Source organism: Fringilla coelebs (genome assembly GCF_963513975.1).
Source record: "Fringilla coelebs genome assembly, chromosome: 19".
Lineage (NCBI taxonomy): Eukaryota > Metazoa > Chordata > Aves > Passeriformes > Fringillidae > Fringilla > Fringilla coelebs.
In genome coordinates, this window is record NC_140045.1 from 3,868,769 (window position 1) to 3,892,837 (window position 24,069).

Consider the following 24,069-nt stretch of genomic DNA (forward strand, 5'->3'; position numbering starts at 1 on the left):
ATCCAAGCCTGGCCTCAGGTAGGAGAAACAAGAAGGAAGAGAGCTGGAGGGGGCAGAGAAATCCCCCTCTGCTCCCCAGCCCTGCTGCAGGGGAAAGGAGTACATTTGAGAAGGTAACAGGGCAAAGGCAGCTTCCCCAAGTCCAGCTTGGGGCATTTAGGATGACTTCAACCCAGAGCAGAAACTTGACATGTAAACTTACTGAGAAGCAAAGCACTGACTGCTCACCACATACACAACCTGCTCAAGTACTGTGGCAGAAACAGAGACTTTGTTTTTGAAAAGGAACTGTTACCATGATGAAATATTACAGCCAGCTTGGCCAGGAGGGTCTATCTTGTAATTTGTTTACTGCCTGCCCACACCCAACTTGATTCTGCAGACAGCAGTCTTTGCCCTGTAGCTCACACTACTGCACATGCTTGAGTCTTTGAGGTATAAACAGGGGTCCTGCTCCTCATATATGCCTACTTTTACCTTTTAAGAAGTTAGAAGTTTAGATTTAAACTCTTAATCCCCCTAGCCCCACAGGAAACAGAAACCAAACCAAAAAAAGACAAAAACAAGTTTTAGAGAAAATGTGTAAACTGACACTCTTGGGGTCCCACAGGGCAAGATCAATCAGCTGAGGCTCAGAGTGCAACAGGTACAGACCCACCCTTCCTACTTCCTACCAGTCATGTTCACACTGGGAGGGCTTTAACCTGCCAGGCAACACACAGCTGTCCTTGCTCTAACTGGCTCTTAGTACAAAGCAGTTCCCAAATGCTTCTCCTACTTCCTGGAGCTGAAAGGAACTGCCCATTAGGAACTTCTGCACAGCACCAGTGTTCCTTTGAAGGGTCCTCTACTGCACCTCCTCCTTGTCACAAATAGCCAATGCAAAATGCCTTCAACTGGTCCATGCCATAGCATAAAAATATCTATTTATCTTCCCTTTACCACTTCTCAGAAACTAACCTCTGAGTGAACAGTGGTAGCTAAATAAGCCCAACCAGCCTAGCACAGTAATCCATTCTCACCCCATACACAGGAGGTGCCATTGCCCAAGCTACCTCATCTCTCTGCTCAAAAAGGGTTTAGAACAGAGCACCTCCCAGCATGCCCATGCCACCAACTTGTATGAAAACACTGTTAGAAACTTTCCCTCCATATTCTGACTCTTCTAACTTCAATAGCTTTTTATAGTCTGCTTAGCAGGACAGCAGATCAACAGGAAAAGGAAGTCTCAGGTTAAGAAGTTAGGATTCACTTGTTTGTCTACACTTTAAGTCGGAACTCACACAAATGAGTCTCTGCAGCTTAGAGTATCAATAAGTTGGCACCACGTTATTCTCACCATAACAGCTGTTGCAATAACAACTTAAATAGGTTTTCAAGAGGAGAAAAGAAAAATACAGAGAAACAGTGGTTCACTTCTGTTTAATCAGAGACTGTTACAAAATGTTACACATTACAGATGGCTCTATGTGCAATGACCCATTCCTGAAGAACAGCTCAGAGAAGGTTCCCAGTGGATGCAAATCATGTCAGCTCCACATTTTCTTTTAATCTTCTTTGTAAAGTGAATGCTATAAAATTAAGCTTGTTACTGTTACTATTATTTGCATGCATTAAAGTGATGCGCATACTTACCAGTCTCTCACTTTCTTGAATTAAATTCAACACCAGTATTTTGCCACCACCTGTCTTTTGAAAAAGATCAGTAATCCCAGCCCTTTCATACCACTTAACACAAAAGCAGTATCAAGTTACAGAAAAAAGCCCTTCACTACACACTAACTTCTGTGGCCATACTGCTACAGAGAGGGGACACTGTTCACTCGTGTGCTTCAAGGTCCTTTATGAAGGTACTAAAACCAGTCTGGAGTTTGCTCATTTTGAGTTTGCTGCACAGTGACCAGAAACTCTAAAAGGGCAACTGGGAATCAGCAAAGAGTCTAAGGAAATAGTGGGAAATGACAAACTGTTTCAAATACAGTACCAGAACTGGGAGGGAAGACTGCTGAACCCCTTTACAGCAGCTCTAATGGTGTGTCAGAAGTTGAGCTACAATTTAACATTGTTTACCTGGTAATCAAGTTCAAATTTCCAGTCTTGTTTTGGTCCTGTCTCAAAAGAAAATAAACTTTATTCTACCAAAAAGTACCATAAGTAACTGCCATTTAAAGTTTCACAAAGAGATGTCTTTCTACCAGAGTTTTACTACGATCTATCCTGGAGAAATGCGCTTTTTTTTTTTGTTAAGACACTATGGAACACACTCTGCCCTTTAGTTCTCCCCACTGACTGCCAGGCCAGTGTACAAGTAGTGCTGTCTGCATCCAGCCACTGCCAAAACCAGGACTTGATAAGGCAATTGAGCAGCCAGAAGCATTTACTCACTCCAACTTAGTACTGAGCATTGAATTAATGCATCACCTAGGGTCAACCACAGATGGTGTAAGAAATACAGACACATTCTGTTAACAAGGTTAACCTCACAACAAGGTATTCCTTTTGTTCTTGCATACCTGCAATTAAGATTAAGCAAAGAGAGATAAAGCTAAATTATAAATATTAATGTGTATTGTATATAATTAATATATACAATTTTCCCCCTTCTAGGAAGAAAAACTTATGCAACATTAGTCAGAAATTTGCCTGTAGCTCACTCTGAAGACAAAGCAATTTAGTGTAAATTACCAAGAACTGATGTAGAGAAGATGACAGGCAATGGGCTGCAAGAGTAACTGTTCTAAAACCTGAGAAGATACAATTGCCTTGAAACTGTGCATGTTTTTATGATGAACTCTGCAGCCCTGTTTAAGATTTTGGAACCCTAAATCAAGCAATTCTGCTGGAAGTGGCAAGTCACTCATAAACCCACTCTAGACCCTTCAGATGAGCTGGCAAAACTCCAGTGTCTGTTCAGCTACCACATAACTATGACCTTCCCAGTGCTGACTAGGTAATTACACACCAGTGACGTCAAAAGCCCCTCAAATTCAGAGTGGGACATCACGGCCTTAAAAGTGAATTAAAGCACAATCTTACAGCCCATCCAGCTGTGGATCTCTGCTTCATGCTACAGCACAGAAAAAGTTTTCATCTCTTCTTATGTATATAGAGATGAGATATACCAAGTCTAAATAGAAATAAATGTGTGCAGCCATTCCATAGAAAGCTGCATCTTTTATTCATTCACAAAGAATCTTTCCTATTTTAAGGTATAAAATATTCTATACAACAGAAATATAATACCAGTATTTCTGGGAATATGGAATAGGGCAGAATTAAAATAAGAGGCAGAGCAGTAACTCTGATGTAAGATAAAACAGTTGGACAAAACCATGTTTGTAGGTAGCCTCTGAAGTGCTGAAATGAACTAACAAAAGTAATTAAAAAAGCACAGAAGAACAAGCTCCTGGCTTACCAGCCTAACAAAGTGAAAATCTGTGGGTAAGAAAGGGTAATTAGCAATAGCTAAAGAAAACTGAAAGATTACAAACTGCTTTGGAGTCTTAGAAACAGAAATGCTTAATCCCCAACACAAACACAGGATCCTGCTGGTTTGCTGGTAAAAAACAGCCTCATTAACAACTGGCATGTTACCACAGTGATTATGATTTCTGATTTTCACATTCTTCAGTAACATCAAAGGCTGCTTGTTAAGATTCTGTATTAGATTTTCCTCAAAGGTGCTTGCAGATATTTTTTACCTGTCCACAAGCATAGTTAAATCCATTATAGATCTTCCAAGAAAGTCTAGTCTGTTCACTCTCTACTGGAATCAGTAGTAGGTAACAATCACATTTCAGAGACCAAAATTCCCCTCGGGTATTTAAGTGGTATCATTTGAACAAATTATTTCAAATAGGAACATCAGGTACTTACAGATTAAACTAACCTGTACTGGCAGTTCTGTGGAATTTTTCTTCTCTACCAGTAAGTAGCAAATGCTGAAATTCTGCTGCTAGTTAACAGAAACACAAATTGTATTAAACCAAGGTGTTTTACCCATAATTTAGATTTTTATTAAAAAAAAAAAAAAAAAGCTGCCAAACTTCAATTACTGCAATTTGTTAACAAAAGCATGTGAAGTAAAGGCAACTATAAAAACTACTTTCAATTTGCCCTTGTGATTTTTCATACATAACCCATAAGTTTAACAAGGTCACCTGCTGCCTACTAAAAACATAAAGGAAATTACAATACTTACATTGCCAGGTTCCTTCATTAAAGTCCTAAAGCGTGTTTTCTTACTCTGGACTTGACAAGTGAAAGAGCAAAATATTTTTTTTCCCACTTAAGTTTATGAGAAAGAAACTAGAGAATTCAGTGCAAGTAACTCAGTGAAAAAAAGAGAAAAGAGCTCTGCCATGACATCTTTGTCACAAAGCATGACATAACTTCCTAAGCTGGAAGATGGTGAAATAGTTTCTTTTGGTTGTACTGCATTCATTTCAGGTAATTAAAATTACTGTTAGCAAAAACCAATTCTACATATTGGCTACTAAGAGCAGCAGAAGCTGAAAATTCTACAACCCATGCCCCCTTTCTGAATATGGTAGAGATTTAAGACAAAATTTGAGGGAAAAAAGTTTAAGATGTCAGAAGCTTGGTACCTTGTATAAGGCAGGTAGCTGTCAGAGAGACATGCTTTAACTGCTAACAAGAGAATTTTTAACAAAGCTTTCAAGCTCTCAATGTCTCGTGCTTCTTTGCTTTCAGTTAAGATGATATTGGCATTAAAATGCTACTATCTCCTCAAAACATTTTCACTTCTTTATATCCTCAAGAAAGAAAAACTTTAAGATAAGTAAGTTCAAGACAGTATTTCTACAGATGTCAAATTCACTGCCATTAAAACAGCAGTGCTGCTGACCATCCCTGCTGCAAGAAAGCCCGTAAGAATTTAGGAGGTTTTATTCACAACCGTGTCCAGGTATTTAAGTACCATACCTGACAATTATTCATACCAGGGACAGTCAAAACTGACTCAGCAGGATACCAGGAAGAAATGGCTTGAGGAAAACCCCCTGGATCCTGTGGTTCAGGACAGGATATGGCTGCTGCCAGAGCAGCAGGCTCCAGTGCTCAGCCCCTCAGCCACACCTTCACTAGAGTGCAGTAAAACTGCATTTCCTTTAACAGAGCCTTACTGGGAATCTGTGCTCTGGCAATCAAGACTGCACTAAGTTGCTGCTTACAATGTGCCAGAAACCTCTCACCAAGTGTTTTTTAGAACTTCAGAAAGAACTTTTATATACATTACACTTTACAAACACTTAGATTCCTCTTGATCCCTTAAATGGCAGTCCCAAAACTTGCTTTCCTCTGAACTACTTCCAACTTAGCCCAACCATGACAGACAGAACAGCAGTCACAGGCAGCTGCATTCTGACAGAATTCAGTCACTACCACTGTTTCCCTGGTCTGATTATTTTGATTGCAAGCATACAGATTTTAATAAATTTCTTCATGTGTGGTATGTATTTATTTACCACATCTCCAAGGTACTTTTCTTGTTTAATAGATCAGGTACAAATTTACCCAATTTAACAGAGTATCACTAACCCCTGCTCCTTAAAAAAAGTTATGTGCCCCTACTTAAGCTTTAAAAAACCTGAATTCCAAGACCTCATTTTGTTAGTATCTATAAAAGTCATGTCACTGAAATACTGTTACCTTTAGTAAGGAAATTTCACTAACTGCAAGATGTCCAACTTTGTGAAACACAAACTGCTGCAATGAGAGCTGAAATACTGGACTGTAACTAAGAACACACATCATCCCTCAAAATAAAGAGGCATTTGAAATTTGCCTATTTTTTATTTTGAGACTCTAAGAGATTCAGATACTTTAAGCAAGAAGTACAAGCCCCACAATGTATTATTTTGAGTTAAGCAGTTTCCTTAGACATTCTAGGGAAAAAAAAAACTAAGCCAAATGGTCCTATAAATTAAGCAAGTGAAAGAAGTACTAGTTGCAGTAGTTTATCTTGAAGAGTTGTTCTCATCTTCACAGTTATCATGGGGAGCACCACAATGAGAATTAGCAAAGCAAGACCATGCTCAATAACCATTCTGAAACAGTTAACATGGACATGTCAATTTTCCAGTCAGACAAGGATTTTGGGGGGGCCTTCTACAGGAAAAATGCAAAGGGCAGAGTACAAACAAAGAAGGGTACAACAGCAATGTGCAATCCACTCTAAGTTAATTACAACTCTATCCTTGAATTAAAATTACTTGAAATCCCATTAGGGGTAATTATTAAACAAAATTTTGAAGAAATAAACAACTATGCTCATAAAAAAGCCTCACCCCAAACTTTAAAAATATCTCAAAAACTTTGGAAAAAAGTCAAACCAGACTCCCACACTTGTTTATTTACTATTTCAATGCTGGTATGCTGCAAGACCTCCTTAGGCAAAACCTGCTGTTCTGCTTAGTTTTCTCTAAGCAACCTCAAGCATTCACAAACAATGGATCTGCACAGAATGAGCACCTTTTTCTTCACAAAGGGTAGAAATTTCTGCTAGGCACTGTGTGAAAGAAGGAACCTCAAATAAAGCTAATTCTGAATATGCAACAGAACCTCACAAGGTTTAAAAGAAAGTTTTTCAACTCTTACTATTGTTGCAATAATCAAAACATTTTCAAATTTGACGTATTTGAGATGGAGAAAAAAGTTCTCCCTGAACTGAGGAAAAAGAGATTGAGGGAAAGGGTCTTCCTGAAACTGGCAAGCTGAAAAATCTGCAGCTTTGATTTCTCACTCTTCTATTCTGTGTTACCTACTTGGATCTGATCTCTATTTCTTCACAGGGCTCTACATTAATATTTGTTGAGGTGCAGCCACAAACACAGCAGTATTAACATCTTAACCTTCTTCAAAGAAACTGTATTCTGTAATTTGGGCTACAAATTTTTTGTAGCAATTAACTTACTAGTTCAAATCTATTTTAAGCTTTTCAATAGATACATATCCTCAGAAGAGAAAACATTAATAATTGGTATTTACATGCCACTAATTCAGAGACTACACAAAATGAACACTACCAAACCCAAAAACAAACACAGCACAAATGCAATGCAGGGAAAGATGGGGAGGGGCAGTGTGTCTTAAGGACTACCTGAGCAGCCTTGAAGGAAATGCATTCCATTACGAAAAAAAGGTACCCACACATCTTAAAACAGGTTCCCTCCCCTTAAGACTCTTCAAACCACAGTGATAATAAAAAGATAAATATTAATATAGAGCCCACCTACCAAAAGAGAATAAAAAACCTAAATTAAAATAAATTTAGGGGCCTTCACCAAACTTGCTGCAAGTTTGGGGACATAAATATCCAACAGCCATAAAGCTGTGAAAGCCCCCAGAATGAATAAAATAAATCCCACTTGCCTCAGACTGAACAGGGCAACACTGAGACTCTGCCTCAGCCTGTCCTATGGCAGGGCTATAGGAAGAAGAAAAATTTGAATTTTAGAAAAAACATGACCCAATTAAGTGAAAGACATGCATTAAAAATTAACAAAATTCCAGTGATCAAGCAAACAAAAGAAAATGACTGCTATAGCACCTCTTTTGTTAGATCCAAACAGTATTTTTTGTTGGTGGTAGCTATTTCTGAATTGGACAGCTTGTTTTGCTTTGTATCTTGATCAATGGAACGTCAGTCAGTTGTCTTGGGGCATTTTTCCCATAACTGATAGTATCTGTTGTACTAGTTCATGAAAAGTTGAGTTAAAAACTCCACCAGCCACTGAAAATGTTCACCCTTGTCATAGTGTTCATGTAGAAACTAGACCAGTACAATTATTAAGACATTCACTAAGAAGTGTAATTAGTTAGCATTTTAAATTGTGGCCCCAGCTCATGGACTGGTTTATCAGTCTCAATTTAACTGAAAGTCATAACGACCTTCTTGCTGTTCATGAAACTGAAGTAATCTTGGTGGTTTTGTTTTCATTTTGTATCCAGAATGATTTGATTCCTATAAAGTAACTGTAGGTTATCCATCCCATTCAATTTCATCCACGTTTTAAGACAGTAAATTAACCAGTTCTGTGTCAGCACTGCTCAAGAGCTCCACAGATTAAAATCCTGGCAGAAACCATAGAAGGCAAATGCAGCTGAATGTGTTTCTAGAAGCTTGTTTACATTGTCCCATGCATGCACAGAGCGAGGAATGGTTATCCACTGTTATTAGATAAACAGCCCAGCCTCAAATTTATTATCAGCAGCTAAAATATCATCTGTGAGAAGAAAGAAGTAATCCAAAGGTTTCAGAAGAAATTTTCAGCCTATATGTGCCAGCTAAGTAGTATTTTATTTGAAGCAACTTTGCCAATGGCAGAAGGCTATTCTAATGGCTGTATGGAAGAGTTACATAAAGCATTCTAAAAAACTAACCCAGGCCTTTTCAAGGTTCTTTAATGCCAGTCTCATCCATTTTGCCCTAAAGATCAGCTGCTTATTATGATATTGAGACCATGCATAAAATGAGAACCTTCTACAGAATCCTAAATGCAATAAATTGTGGCATGTTTTTTGTTAAACCTATTTTCCCACCTGTGTCTGAAATTTTCTTGTAGCCTAATCCTTTGTATTCAACAATTGCATTATATTGCAATTTCAAAATTGGTCAAAATGCACTTGCAAGTGTGAATTTTAATGCAAGATCTGCCGTGGCAAATTTAGGCAACAACTAAAAAACAAAGCTTCTGCCTAGGTAATTATATCAGTAGGGTCCTGCAGCAGCTACACAAGATATGCTTTTCTGTAATCATAAAAGCTTCTGCAATCTCTTTCCAAGAAAGGATTAACTAAGCAAACCCCTGTTTTCATGGCTGCATTACATGAGGGATTTTGCTGGCAGACTGATGTTGATCACACTTGGTACTGTAAACCAAGTCTTTGTCTGCATACAAGCAACTATTACATTCAAAGTAGTTTTACTGGTTTTGGGTAAATGCACCATAAATCCAACTCTCTGAACATTAAGAAGCAGTATCCAAAGAAATGAAGGCAGGGACCAACAGACAATGCAGGCACCGAAACATCTGCCAGTTTACAGAAGAATCACACAAGAGACAAAAGTAACTGAAGACTGAAGGCAGCCACATCACAGCTCTTATTGCACAGGAATGACAGGAGCAGGAAATGAAGTATCCATGTGAAAATCATGGAAAAACTGTTCCCCTGCTTCTATGGAAGTACCAATGAAATACATGTGGCATTACTTACTCGAGGGGTTTTCATAACATCACTACTAAGGAAAGATTATTCTTAAAATGCATTCAAGCTCAAAGTCTATGCAGTATTAGATACAAAATACTACCATTATCAGAATGAGACATTCACTGTTCGAAAGAGGGAAAGTTAACTCATACAACTTGCAGAATATGCCAAGTTAGCAGTGCATGCAATAAGGTTTTATCCCAAGAAAAATAGGGTCTGGAAACAACATATGGAAAATTACAGAAAGACACCAAAGGGACAAGGAATTTTACTTGACTGGGGCAGAAGGGCAAAGCATCCTTAGAGCAGCAATATGATCTTCAGAAAACAGCAAGAAGTTTTATAGTTTTACAAGCAGTAGTTAAGATCACTTTATAATGGACGAATTTTTATGTGTAATATTACAAAAAGGACAAATATAAGACATCATAAAAATCTCTTCAGTGTTTTGTAATGATCCTAATAAGGTAAACAGAAGAAAACCAGAGTACAAAAGCGCTGCCTCAGCAAAACAAATTTTATGTCTTAGATTTATGTCCAAAGCAAGATGAAGAGCTAACAAAAGAATTGACATCAAGGCCCACTCAGCACATTTGCAAATACTGCACATCTGAAAGGTGATCAGTAGATACCAGTGATCAGAGAGAACTGCTTCTCAACAGAGGCTTGGACTTATGGTCTTAAAACTGAACACTTCAGAAAAAAGTGCCTGGCAATTCTTAATGGTTAAATTAAGGCTACTCAGCTGCAACTACATTGCACGGGATGCTCTAGTGCTTTTAAGACATTCTGTGACCACAGTTTAGAAGCTGAGACAATGTAGTATTTTAGCTGTACTGTTATTTTTGCACTTTTAAGAGACAGTACAGAATAGAGCCACATGAAGCGCTTTAGTGCAGCTACAAAATCACAAGTCTTCCAAAAAACAGAGCCATAATGCTCAGTATTAAAATTAAGTAAAAAAACTTCCACCATCTACAAAGACATCTATGAATATAATGACACAAAAATGCTGATGATCCTTCTACCCCACCCTAAGGAGATATCCCCATTAATAAAACTGCAGATAAGGCTTGAGGCTGGAACATGTATTTAAAGTTGACCTGCAAATGAAAAATTCACCACTTTTTTTTTCCCTGTTGAGAAGAAGCCACTGAGGCTCTCACTTCTCTCCCCTCCAAAAAGTCTCCCTCTACATTCTCATCAGAGGTCTAACACAGGAACACATGATGTCAGACTTAATTACAACCTTAAGAGGAACTTGTCACTCTACTCTTATAAACAGAGAAATGACAAATTCATAGAGGGAAGATGTCTCTTTGATAAAAAGGTCTCTTACTCCAAAAACTTTCACTGAATGGCTCAAGAAAACTTAGACAACATCTGATCATTGCACACAACAAATGATTACAGATGGTTCACCTTTCAGGGACTGCCAAAACATGAAATTCTGAACATTTAAATTAAAAACACAGCATATAACACATTACTCTTGCCTGCTTTGCCTCTTCAATGCATTAAGAGGGTTAAGCTACTATTTCTCTTTTGCAGGTCAACTTCAATACATCAACTGGAAGTCACTCACCCATGTGCCATGCACCTAAGCTTCTAGAAATCCTCACCTAAAAGGATCCTAAAATTCACCTCCACTTGGACATTAAAAAGCATCATTTGCAAAGTGAACTAACAGGACACACCCTGGCACCAGGATGTATCTCAGAGCACTTTCACATCCTACAAGCAAGTGCCAGGACTAGAAATCATTTAAAATTTATTGAGGACAAGAAAGCACAAATAAAGAAACATATGCATTAAGAGAAATTACAACCAAGAGTAAGAATGTGCCTCCTGCAGCCTCAGTTTTGAGGAGTCAGTTAATAAGTGTACAGGTCTTTGTCTACTCAGACATACAGCTAAGGAGTGACTTTTTAGAACAAGGAATTCAGACTTTATCAAAACAGCACCAGTAACTGTGTTCATTACACCAATGGCTACCATGGCATGCATCTGTACAAACCTTTCAGGCAGCTGTCCACAGCTGGTCATGAATAAAAAGGCATATAAATTTTTCTCCTCTTTTATTACAATGAAGTTTATAACAGTACAGAAAAATCACATGACCTTAGTGGGTCAGTTTACTTAAACCCTGGAACAGGAGGAACTCTAAATACATTAAATATTGTTACAAGTTCAGACTTTAATGTACAAGTAGTTGGAAACAGTTACAGCCCTCACCAAACTATGTTGGGGACGTGAAGTCCAACAGCACTTGAAGTGCTGTGAAGGCATCATTTCACAAATAGCAACGTAACATTACAGAACTTGCCTTTAGGGTGGTATGTTCATGTAATTCCAGCGCCTTCACAATTTAACGAACCATATTTACTATACTTCACTTCTAAAAACCTAGATGAAACATGAAAAAGAAGCCATACAGTATAAATTGCAACATCAGGAAAAGTTCCTGTTATTATTCCAAATAATTTTTCCCATGTAAAATAAGAATGTCCAATAGCTCCTTGCATGTGGGAAGATACTTATTTTTTTAAGAGTCACAATGAAGCCTTAATTGACGGAAGCTCGGCTATATTAACAGCACAAGATGAGAAAAGGTTTAATCTCCAAACCTATTAGAGCGTGAGTAGGAGCATCAGTAGCGGCCACCTTGTGACATTACGGGCGGTCTCATTCCCATCGGAGGGCGAGGAGGTCCACTCTGGTACGGGGGCACCATCGGAGGTCCCTGACCGTATGGAGGCATTGCTCCAGGAAGATATCCTGGCATGCCCTGGTGATGAGCACCATACTGACCTATAAACAGAATAGTTAAGATGCAAAGAATAATTTTTAAATTTTTTTTTTAATAGTGAGAAGTGCATTTTGTGAAAAGCTTCACCCCTCCCAGCTAGCATGGGCAACTTCACAAATCTTTCTAAAAACAGGAAGCTGGGAAACTTATGATTACCATGAGGTGGCATGGGAGGTCTCATTCCTTGCTGTTGTGGAGGAATTCCTGGCTGTGGTGGCATCATACCTCCAATTGGTCCAACCGGTGGATTACCCAGGGCAGCCTGGCCTGGTCGAGGAAGATTGCGCTGGTATTTAGGCAACTGTGCCCTTCTCTCTTCCTAAAAGCAGAGGAGACAATCACAACACATCGTGTTAAAACTCACCAAGTGCAAAGTAAACAGAGGTGCAACAAAGTAGATTACTAAACTATTTTAACTACCTTACAAATTCAAAGACTACTAGTAACATTACAAAGCAGCAGGAGGATTTGCCCCCCTTTCTGCAGACTTTCTTCCTTAACACAGACCAATCTGAGTATTCTGCATGGAACTCAAATCCTCCCTTTCTCCCAGCTGAATACAGCCTTTTTATCTTAAAAACACTGACCTAAAGATCTCTGAACTGTAATTAACATTCATTTGTTTTATCCATAAATTCCGTATTTCTAACTGCTGTAACAGCATCAAAACAACTTCAAAGTATTCAGTCTTTTGTTCTACACTTATTACCCAGTCCTAGTTAACTTGAAGTTTAAGACACATGCAGCAAAAGTCCAAACTGTATTTTGGATTGAGAGATTTCCCACCACCACCAAAGGTAAGGCTTAAACTGCAGGAAGATCACTGCCAATATGCCAGTCATTACTCTGCAGTTAAAGAAGTTCTCTCAGTTACATTTTTTCTGCATGGTTTGCACTCTCACCATTACTAAAATACACATAATGCAGAGCACAGATAAAATTTCATTCAACCTGCCATATCATCACAAATCGCATTTTTTCAGTAAGACAATGAAAACATGTTACTTACCAGTGATATATCCTCATCTGGATGGATCAACTTACTGGTTGCACTGGTTGTTGTGAGGGTAGCAGGCTTACTTGTGATAGATGTAGCTGGTTTAGCTGCAGTGCTGTTTGTCGTGCTAGTGGTTGAGGCTGTAGACTGTGTGTAAGCCGGGAATGTTGGTTTGGGGGGCTCTGTTGTTGTTGCGGGTGTAGAATTCAAAGGTTTGAAATCAGTACCAACTGGCCCTGGCACAGCTGCTGCAGCCTGTGAAACACAGAGACAGGTCAGTATTTATTTCTCAAATAAAGGAAGCTTTCATTTAAGAGAACTTAAATGATGACTGTTAGACCTCTGAAACGTTCCAGTGAGATATATAATTATACAAGCTTGACAAAAATAAAGTTCAGCCTTATTGCATACTAGAGCAACTGAAACCAAGACAAAATAAACCCCAGTATGTACACGTACACACACACACAGAGGAAAGTCTAAAATCTGCAGGTCAAAAGCCACCACAACAAAGGAACAACAAAGAAAAAAACACCCTACTATTTTATCTCTAACACTGAATTTGGAAAATATGTAAATCTTTCCTGAATCACTATTCTGAGGAGCCTCCAAGCATAAATTTATTAGTCTTTCACTAAATTAACATATTTCAGCAACCATTAGTTTACCATTTATTAGAGTAGAGCTCAAAGTGCCAGTATTCATTAAAATTAGATATTTAAATATTTTAATCAAATATTTAAGAAAGCTCTATTATGTCAGGGCTTTAAGTGTTCTCTCTATAAATACAATGTAGTATTTTCCCAAAGTACTATGTCTATCCACTGAACTTTAATCTCATTTTTGAACGAAGCATCAATGGAAGCAGGTAAGAGGTCCACTAGAGATTCCAACATTTCATCTCTCCTACTCTTCTGTTACAAAAACGCTGTAAAACTCTGTTTTACCAAGCTGTCTCTGAAGCCACAGCAATCTCCAAAGCAAACCTTAGTTATGAGAGAATGCTTTTGTTTCTAGTCACTGGATATTTACAACTATCTGAACCTCTCAATCAAAAAAAAAAAAAAAAAAAGACATTTTGCACATAATGCAAATTCACAATCCCCTACATTATCATGAAACATATTAAACAACATAAACTAAAAAGCCTTCACCATGCATCAAGCTAACCACTGCCCACTAAAATGCATTTAACTGCTTTCATGCTCTTTTAACCCTTTAGAACCAGGATGTTACATTTCATTCTTTCACACTAAGAAAAATTGGGCACTTTGCCATGCTTATTTCTGGTAAGATGCAACTCATAATCAAGGACTCTGCAGTTTTACCAGCTAAACATAATCAGGAATATAACAAAAATTATCTGAAGATGTTTAGTCAATTTTAGATTTTACAGAATGGTCCAAAGGGTTAAGTTGCAAAGCAATTTGTTTTAAACTGTGACTTCCTGCGTACTTGTGCTGTGCTAGGAAACAGAGCGTTAGAAGATGCTGAGAGACTTTCTGAATTGGAGGAAGCTGCACTTGAGCTTGTGACAGGTGTCCCCATCTGTAGCATAAAAGAAAGGAAACAGTGAAAGGTCTCCAAACAAATGGGTGGAAAGTATCCAGATGAAAGGATTTCTTACACTAAGCCCTTTCTTATGAAAGGACTGTATTTTTGTAAACCTGTATCCTCCCAGCAGAAGCCCAAAATGCAAACAGTACATTACAAAGGCCTCTGCAACATACTTGAAAGCAAGTAAGAACTCCAGGACCCATGAATAAGTGCATTCAAAGGGAAGAGGTCACAAGCCACTATCAATTCCCCACGTCACCCCCCATAACACTGAAATTAACTTTTTGCTACACTGACTTACTCCTAAACTTTTTGAAGTAAGAAAAGCTCCTAACTCAGGCAATGTTTAACTGGTTTAACAAGACTACAGAATAAATTCATCCATTTATTAGTAGAGAGCCCATTATGAGTGAGAACAAGCCACGTCAAGATTTTTAACTTGGAAATTTTAGGTAGAGTTCTATGCAATCAGACTCCTGTAGCTAACACATCTCTTCACCCCCCCAAAGTTCCTTAACAATAACAAACATAAAGGCCTTTAAGAGTGTTTTGCCTACTCCTCTCTTCCCCAGCGCTTACAGAACTTCTGTCTGGTTTCACAGCTGTTTTAAGACAAAAGAATATTTTAAAGTTCATTCAAGCACTACACTGAATTAAACATCAACCCAAGCAAAAACCTGAACCAGTCATTTCTTGGGCCTCCTCAATAATAAATAGGCACTATCGACACAGCACCAATTTGAAGAACATAACAAGAGATTCCAGGCTCTGGGATACCTTACCTGCCCCGCGCTTGGGAAGAGTGGTTTAGTAACTGGAGGTTGTGGGGTTGGTGCTGTTGCAGCAGGAGCTGGAGGCCGGTTCAGAATACCGGGGGCTGTAACAGGCTGTGCTTGTGTCATTGGAGGCATGCCAGGCCGAGGCCCAACAGGAGGGGGCATCCCTACAAACCACAAACAATGGGCCGCGGATCAGGCTCCAGGAAGCACGAATATTCCTTCAGACAATCCCGCTCCCAGTGTTCTTTAGAACAAAGTTTCCCACTACAAGATGTATTTTTAAGGCAACAGTAAAATAAAACATGACAAAGGGTAATGCCAGCAGTCACCAGTCAACGACCATGCACAGGCAGTAACCTCAAACACTTCAGAGCAACGCTGGATTGTTTTTTACTAAAGCTGCAATAATGAAGTTTATGCTCTCAATAAATCAATACAATTCATGCAGTAACTGTTTCTGACACACTGCAGGTATGCTGCCAAGAGCATGGATGACACTATTACAAAATCTGAGACTGAACTGTTTCTGAACAGTACCAGAACTGTGACAGAACCACTGCCAGCTTTGCTGGGGTCATCAGTAAAGTGGACTGGGACATTTTACACTGTCATCACAACACCTGCATTAGGTGTGTGTGGAGCTGTAGGAAAGGGGAAGTTAACAGCTCCCACGGCTCCATCAAGCAAACCAGCTACTGGTCAGGCGGAACACCCAGGGAATTTAGGGCTACTTCAGAGCTGCACAAGCTCAACAAACATCTCTTTGAGCTATGGTAAGAGACCAAAATGCCAGTTAAGTTTCTTCACACTGCAGGCTCATTAGTTGGGTAAACCACCCAACTATTTCCCACTTAACACATTTTCAGTCATTACTGTTTTCCAACTGCAGCCACAAACATTAATTAAAAAAAAGGGATGAAGAGAGACCAGGCAATACAACACTGTGAGAAAATGCAATAAACCAAAGCAACGGTATTCTATTTTTTACTTTAACAATGGTATAAAAGTCAAATAATTACTTATAATCAGAAGCCATAAATCAACCACCTCTGCACAAGAGTGGATTCTATGGCAGTCCAGCCACATCAAGGTGGTGGGTGGTGGCATAAGTCTGTATGTTTTTTACATAAATTCTAAATCTTAGTAGAAATAAATAAATTAAATTAAACTCTCACCATAGTACGAGTTCGACAACCCTGACCTACCTGGTGGCATACCAGGCATAAGAGGTGGGATTCCAGGCCCAGGAGGCATCATTCCACCCATTGGCATCATCCTATTGAAAAGAAAATGAGCACTGGTATGAACATGCATGATAAAGTTTTAAGACAATTGGCACATTCCTGTATTAGACAAAAAATAATGGTAAATAATTTCAAGATGCTCTCAAGAGAGGCAATTCCAATCTGACTCCGCAAGAATAAAACCAACACATAACCCAGCACCCAAAACCCCAAACACTTGTTTGAACTTTCATTTCTCAAGATCTCACTTCCTCTAATAAGAGATTTCCAAAACTAGAGTCTCTTGAAATCTCTCTCAAGACTACAAGCTGCAGCAGAGTGCTCCAAGAACCTGATCTAAGTACATTCATGGAGTCTGAATGGAGGAAAACCAGCTAGCTCCAATGACATTACAATCACTGTATATCTGCTACTACACCTCTCTGACACTGACTGGCAGATAGCGCAGAGCTGTAGAACTACCCAAAAAATATTGAAAAAAGCAGAGCAGAGACCATAGGGCAAGAAAGCTTCTGAAGTTTCAATTACAGAAAACACTCCATACACTAACAATAAAGTGGGATTTTGGTTTTTTAATATGAGAAATCCTCATTGTAACATATTTTTTCTCCACATTAAAAAGAAACCATTTGGTTTCTCTTCCTAAATGAATATGTACGAGCCATTTACAGTGAACAAACAAGTGTAGCCTAATTTTGCTTAATTTTTTGCAGACATTCAAAAATGGATTAGGGAAACAAAACAGAAGAATATTTATTACTTTAGCGAGCAAGATAAGCTGATCTGCAACACTCCAGTACAAACCAAAACCCCACTAAGAAGCAGTTTCTGTTTGTATGACAGTTAAGATACCTTCACCACTGCTGTTTTCAGATCAAATCCCATGAACAAGAGAGCATTCTTTCTGGCAAGTCTGATTTCTGCTCTCAACTCATCTATCATTGCTACACAGGGAACAACCACTGCAGAAGCAGCAATGACTGAGAACACAGACCCATCATCCCTTTTTTGGTTGGAGAAGGCAATGTCAGTCTTGCCACCCTGCAGATATCAAAACAAGTGCTGGATGCTCACTGCCTGCTGCTCCAGAAGAATGACTTCTGAGAAACTGCAGATTGTGCTAGAACTGGTGTCACACTAACACCAAAGTTGCTTTGTGTCTCCTAATTCTTTGGTCATTTTTAAACAAAAGTTAATCAGGTTAAATAAGCAAAATTTTAGATTAGAATTGACATGGTGTGGCATAATGCAACACCACCCTCTCCTCCCAAAATGAAACGCAGTGAAATTTTGGCAAATTAATTTGTGTTTTTACAAGTGACATAACATTCACCTGAAGTTAACAGGGAATTTAATGAGGACTGTGTCCGACAACCTGATTAAATTCTGCTGAGTTTCCACCCAGAAAAGCTAAAGTTCTGATCAGCATCCACACCATGTTCAACTATGATATGATTTTTCAAATCAAAGGCCGTTAAATCAATATTTATGTCTCAGACGACAATGAGCTTTCACCTCAGTTAACAAAGTTTAGATTAAACTGAGTTCCTGCAGAATGTCCTGCAGCGTGAAGGATCAAGCACATGGAGCTGTTCAAGCTCTGGTTCAAGAGAGGCTTTAAGTCTCTAAGGGCCTGTTTGGTTTTTATTTTATAGAATGCATTTCACATACAGTTTTGTAATATTCATTTAGATAAAAACATAAAACCTCAATGTATTACACAGTAACAAAACCTAATTAGACACCTTCCCCAAATTCTTAGGCAATATTCAAAGGTTTTCAGTAAAACAATTTCTAGCTTATCAAAAACATGACATAAAATGGCATAATGAATGTACCTAGAATTACATTAATGAGATGCTTACATGTTTCCACCACAAAATGACTGCATGTATTTTCTCTGTTGATGTAATCTGTGAAAATTTATGACAAAATCAAAAATCTAACTGTGAATTTCCAAACACATTGTGATAGGGTATGGTGTCAACCCCATAACAAGCATAAAAACCAACATCTTTTGCCCAAAATACAAGAAAAATATAAACTGTCCAGTACTTTTTTTCCTGTTATGTTGATGACTGATAACCAGATGCACAACATACGTGCAATACAGAAGGGAATAGTGGCTCACAGAAGGCTCTAAACCAACACAACAAAATTTTGTATTAATATATTACTACTTAATAACTATTAAGTCAGGAGAAAGGCAAGATACTTTATACATAAACCCAGTGTGTCCATATTTTACATGTTGGTTTACAGCCATCCAGTTCTTTGGTCAGTCATAATATTTAAGTTACAGAGTTCACAATTCCCTATTGTACATTCTTTTAATTAGCTTTACTTTTTCTGTGACAGTTTAAAATGCACAATATGAACGTGTAATATTAAATCTTTCTTGCTACTCACCCAGGTGGCATTCCAGGCATAACTGGAGGCATTCCAGGCATCATAGGTGGAACACCTGCCATTAATGGGGGTATACCTTAAAAGAAAAATAAATTTTCAACAACTCTGATAATATACAGTTGCAAACAAATGTCATCTACTAAGTTTACAATGGATAAATGCTTTACAGCAAGTTCTAAAAGACTGGCTTTTGAAATAATATTACTTACAAACAGTGCAATGTAAATACTATCTGCAAATTTGACTTTGATTGATTGTCCTCAGCCCTGCAAGATTGCAAATTTCCTTAGTGGTCTCCAAAGAAGACATCACGAGAGACCATTCTTCACTCACTGATCAAAATTCTTTCCTCCCTGTATCTGTAGCCTGTGTATGAACAGCCTGTTCTGTGTTAGAAGTGTCCAGATGCCCAGCAGCTCTGCCCTGTTTCCAACACCCTGTTATAAATACTACAAACAAGTACCACTGGTAGACTCCTGTTTGAACCTGTCTTACTACCAGATGCCCTCAGTCTACATGCCAGCATTAGGTATCTCAATCTAGCCCACCAAGGAAGATGAGCTCATGCACAGAACAGGGAAAGAAAAGGAACAAACTGCTTATCTGCACCTCCCAGAACTATTCTGTGACCCCAGGGATAAAAGGGCAGATTACTACTCAAGCATACAAGCAGCAATTCACACTTCTACTGAGGTTTTCAGCAACGACCTAACATAACACACCCACTCACCTGGAGGCATCCCTGGGGCACCTGGCACAGGAGGCAAACCTGGCTGTGCCATTGGGGGAATGTACCCCTGCTGTGGCTGAACTTGCTGGGGTTGAAATGAAGTTGAAGCTGCAGATTCATCGTCTTCATACTCATCAGAATCATCCTGTTGTTTCTTTTTCTGGCTCTCTGCAGACAGTACAATGCATACAGTCAAACTGAACACAAATTATATTCCATAAAATTAACTAATAGCTAAATTCAAAACTTGCCAGTGTTCAAAAAGTCGTGGAAATACAAAGAAAGAATGCTGTGTGAGCCCACCTCTAGCCACAAATACAGGGAAGGAGCACAACTCACACTGCCATTACCCTGAACACACAGAGGGATCTGCCCTCGTGTCAATGTCATGCTGTCCTGTATAAACCAAAGCATTTAACCAAAGGCTTGAATAGCAAAGAAACTGAAGCATTTGGAAGTCATCAGGACAGTTTTACCTCTAACCTTTCCTACCTTCACCTTCACAAATAAATGACCATGTCAACACTCATCAGGTAATTGTTGTAGCAGCTGCTACTTCTGAACAGGAAAAGAAAAATCCCTCCCACGTGGCTGGCAAATGCCTGGAGCTGCTGTCAGAGCATGAATTAAATCCTACCCTCACTGAGTGCCACAGCTGAGTAAGGAACACACCAGGGAAATGACAGACAACCTGCCACATTCCACCTTACCCTGAGTTTTTTGTTCAAGTAACCTCCTCCGTTCCTCCATGTCTTTTTCTGGAATGCCCTCCATTCCATAGATTTCCAGTTCAATGTCTGTTCTTCCAGGAATAGCATTTGGAACAGCATCTATTGTTTCTTTATGTACCTAAAGAAAAAAAAACCTAAATAAATGCTGCTGACCACATTTCAGGGTGAATTCTCTGTGTTCTTCAGGCATATTAAAGACAGAAAAGGAACATCCTTAATGGGACTAATCTCTCTGGCCAATCATTTTCCTGATCTTTGCCTCCTAATCTCTGGTAACTACTATTACTCTTAAAACCAGCTTACATTAACTTAAAAAAACTGAGACAGCACAATTCCTTCACTCCTACAAAACTCCTGAGAAAGATCTCTGCTGCACAGCGGCCATTTGAGTGCTGACACAGCAGGACTCGTGTGCTGCAAACAGGCCACTGCTGTCCTTTTCTCACCAGTTTTACAGACTCTGGAAGCCCCCAACCCCCCTTCTTAAGGACACTTAATTGAAATTTTAGATACAGTAAAGAAAAGCTCATTTAAATCTAAAACTCCTTACCTGCATGCAGTGTATAGCTAAACCAGGTCCTGTATACAGTTTCTTATGACATATATGGCATTTAAAGTGCTTTGCTTTTTGATGCTGTATAAGGATTTTCTCATCATCAAAATCCCTATTACAGTACCTATTGAAGACTGTTAAGAAAACATTTAATACTGGAAATGACATTTTAGATCGGACTAAGGTAATGAGCACCAGTGTGATTTTTCCTGAAGCAGAAGAAAGGCACAAGAAGCATCTCTGAGCATTCAAAGGGTGACAAATATTTCATGGATGTCTGAAAACAAACACCCTCATCTGGTCCAGCAGGCCCCTTTACACAGGTACAGAAGTGGGAAGGTGTCTGCATGCACTCAGAATCATCATCTGATTCCATATTGTTTGACTCGTGGTTTTTAAGTCCTACCTATTTTTCTCTTCAGGAGTGTGAATGCTGCTACAGCATTAAAGGAGAAACAGGCTTGAAATCAGCAAAAGGGAAATTATGCAAATCACTCAAAAGTGCCTCTTTAATCAATTACCAGTAACTAACAATCATAAAAGAAAACAAAGGTTTTAGTTTAAAGTTCCCTTCCTCTTCCAGTTACCCAGCTATCAATTTTTATGACACAGCATAATTTGCTGCAGTAACAGAAGAATTCTCTGCTTCTAAAAATAAATATTTTAAGCAAAAAAACTGTTTGGACATATACGTTAATACGAGTGGTAAACTGCATTTCCTTTCTGTGGGTCAGCATTGATATTTCAGCAAACACTCCACACATTTTCCTACGTGAGACAAATACACATTAGCTATTTGTTATTAAAAAAATGTTAACATTGCTAACACAATGTGTCCTTTGCTTCCACCAAAACGTGAAATAAATTAATGTGTAAAACAATCACAGATGCCTTCCAAGACAAAATGGTAAAATGCCTCGGAACGCCTTTTAAATTTCTTTATCAAACAATTCTAGAGGACAGAAACATAACAGAGAAGGTAAATTTATAATCACTCCACAACAGAGAGTACGTTCTGAAGGAGCGATTAAATAAAAATCCACCAGTATTTCTGGATACTGAAAAATTAAAACTGATCATGATGCAACAATTACAAATTGAAAGCTTCCCCCGTCACGAAAAAAAAAAGCTTTAAAAAATTCTCTTTTAACCACATCCCAGCTCATTCCGTGAATAAATGTATTTATTAGCAGCAGGATTTTCTCTCTTTAACATCCTCCCTCACAAGAGATAAAGACAATTCTCCATTTCCCACTGCCCCGGGTTTAGGGATCGGGCGGGAAGCCGCGGCCTGAGCGAGGGCGACGGGAGCGGGCCGGAGGCCGTGCGGCGGGTGGGGAGCACAGGAAGGGCACAGACCAGGCCCCATCGCGAGAAGCACAGGGTTAGAACAGAGCCAAGCACCGAAACAAACCGTAAGGAGCGTGGGGAGAAGGGCTGAGCCCCATCTCGGGACGAGACAGAACGGGACCGAGCCTCGACCGCGCCAGGCCGCGCCACTACCCTCCCCCACCCAGCTCTCGGCATCCACCGCGTCCCACACAGAAGGATACCAGCACCAAGGCTTCAGCTGCTTCTTCTTCTTACGGCCCATAGCGGCGTCACCCCGACCTACAAAGCAGAAGAGCCGAGCGCTCCCTCAGAGCCGCAGCGCCCGCGCGGCCGCCCCGGACCGAGCGAGAGGCACAAAATGGCGGCCGAGCTCCCTCAGGCGCCGCTGCGGCCTCCGAACTCCCAGAACACACCGCGGCGGCAGGGCGGGGGGCGCCCACGTGACGCGCTCGCGGTCGCCCCCACCGGGCTGTCCCGTGACGCCTCAGGGCGCCGCCGCCATTTTGCCCAGTAGGAGCTGTAAGTGCTGTGCCTGGGGCACCTGAGCGTGTCACAGAACAGTCACGGAGTGGTTTGGGCTGGAAGGGGCTTTAAAGCCCATCTCGTTCCACCCATGGATAGGGACACTTTCCACTAGACCAAGCTGCTCGAAGCCTTGTCCAGCCTGACCATGAACACTTCCAGGGATGGGGTAACCACAACTTCTCCGGACAGCCTGTTTCAGGGCCTCAGCACTCTCAGTTTCCTCCTAATCTAAACTGTTGCTTGTCTTCGTGTTTAATGTCACAGAGAAACTGTGTTTTCCCCATTAAATGTTACTGGGCAGGAAGCTGGCTGCTCTGTGCAGTGTTCTGGTGCTGGCTGTGCCTGTGTTGCTGGGTGCAAGAACACAATAAAACCGACTTAAATGTGTTGAGCCATCAGTTACCTGTACCTGGATGGGGGCTGGTCCCTCTGTTACAGTGACAATCCATCAGGGTGTGTGTCTGTGTTACCCCCATGGCTCTCCAGCTCACCACAGGTCCACCAGGTGCTTAGAAGAGAATCACAGAATCTTTGAGGTTGGAAAAGACCTGTAAGATCATCAAGTCCAGCCATCAGCCACGTCCAGCCCTTGGCAGTGGCCCTGCACAACTCGGGGCCACAGCTGCTCCCTACGGGGCTTGTCTGCAAAAGGAGATTGTGGAGTCTCCATCTCTGGAGACATTCCAAACCCACCTGGGTGTGTTCCCGTGTCAGCCGCTCCAGGGTCCCCTGCCTTGGCAGGGGAGTTGGACTGGATGATCTTCAGAGGTCCCTTCCCTTCCCTAACGATTCTGTGATTGTGATTCTGTAACTACCCGGTAGCCACAAGGCCAAGTTAACAAATGTGCAGTTTTAACACGGAAAAAGTATTTCAGAACCAGAACTTTTAAAAAGCAGACAACATGGCTAATCCTGCCAAATCCTCTTCCAATCCAAACCATTCTATAATTCTAAATGTGATTTGAGTAGGTCCTGCCGTTAAGTCAGTGACCGGTTTTGAAGGATTACTTGTACTGACAGAGGCACTGCGGTGCCTGCATTGCATATTTCTGTGCATTAAACAAACGGAGGAGCCGCAGCAGCCGGAGCCGTTTCAGCACGGCTCGGTACCGCCCTCGGTGGGGCGAGGACACGGCCCGTGCGCTCCGAAGGCTCCTCCCAGCTCCGGGCCC

The 24,069-nt window shown here is 40.1% G+C and overlaps 1 protein-coding gene across 11 annotated transcripts; it reads right to left on the bottom strand.

Annotated features, from left to right (window-relative positions):
- Positions 1–1,249: 1,249 nt before the first annotated feature.
- Positions 1,250–22,752, bottom strand: ZNF207 (zinc finger protein 207). Of its 11 annotated transcripts, none has more exons than XR_014616629.1 (14): positions 22,594–22,752; positions 21,038–21,164; positions 20,467–20,605; positions 19,757–19,924; positions 19,027–19,102; positions 18,483–18,530; positions 16,549–16,649; positions 15,377–15,537; positions 14,493–14,585; positions 13,050–13,292; positions 12,197–12,359; positions 11,859–12,042; positions 11,558–11,637; positions 1,250–7,447 (listed from the first exon to the last, which is right to left on the bottom strand). XR_014616629.1 is itself a non-coding variant. In XM_084218679.1 (13 exons), the coding sequence occupies exons 1-12, from the start codon at positions 22,632–22,634 to the stop codon at positions 11,882–11,884; spliced, it is 1,521 nt and encodes a 506-aa protein (XP_084074805.1). In that variant the 5' UTR covers positions 22,635–22,752; the 3' UTR covers positions 7,456–11,637; positions 11,859–11,881. The 11 variants fall into 11 exon arrangements, 8 of the variants coding, with proteins under 8 accessions (XP_084074805.1, XP_084074806.1, XP_084074802.1 ...); XR_014616631.1 differs by having other exon boundaries at positions 1,254–3,955; positions 7,393–7,447; positions 11,558–12,042; XR_014616630.1 differs by having other exon boundaries at positions 1,251–7,447; positions 11,558–12,042.
- Between the last annotated feature and the right edge of the window lie 1,317 nt (positions 22,753–24,069).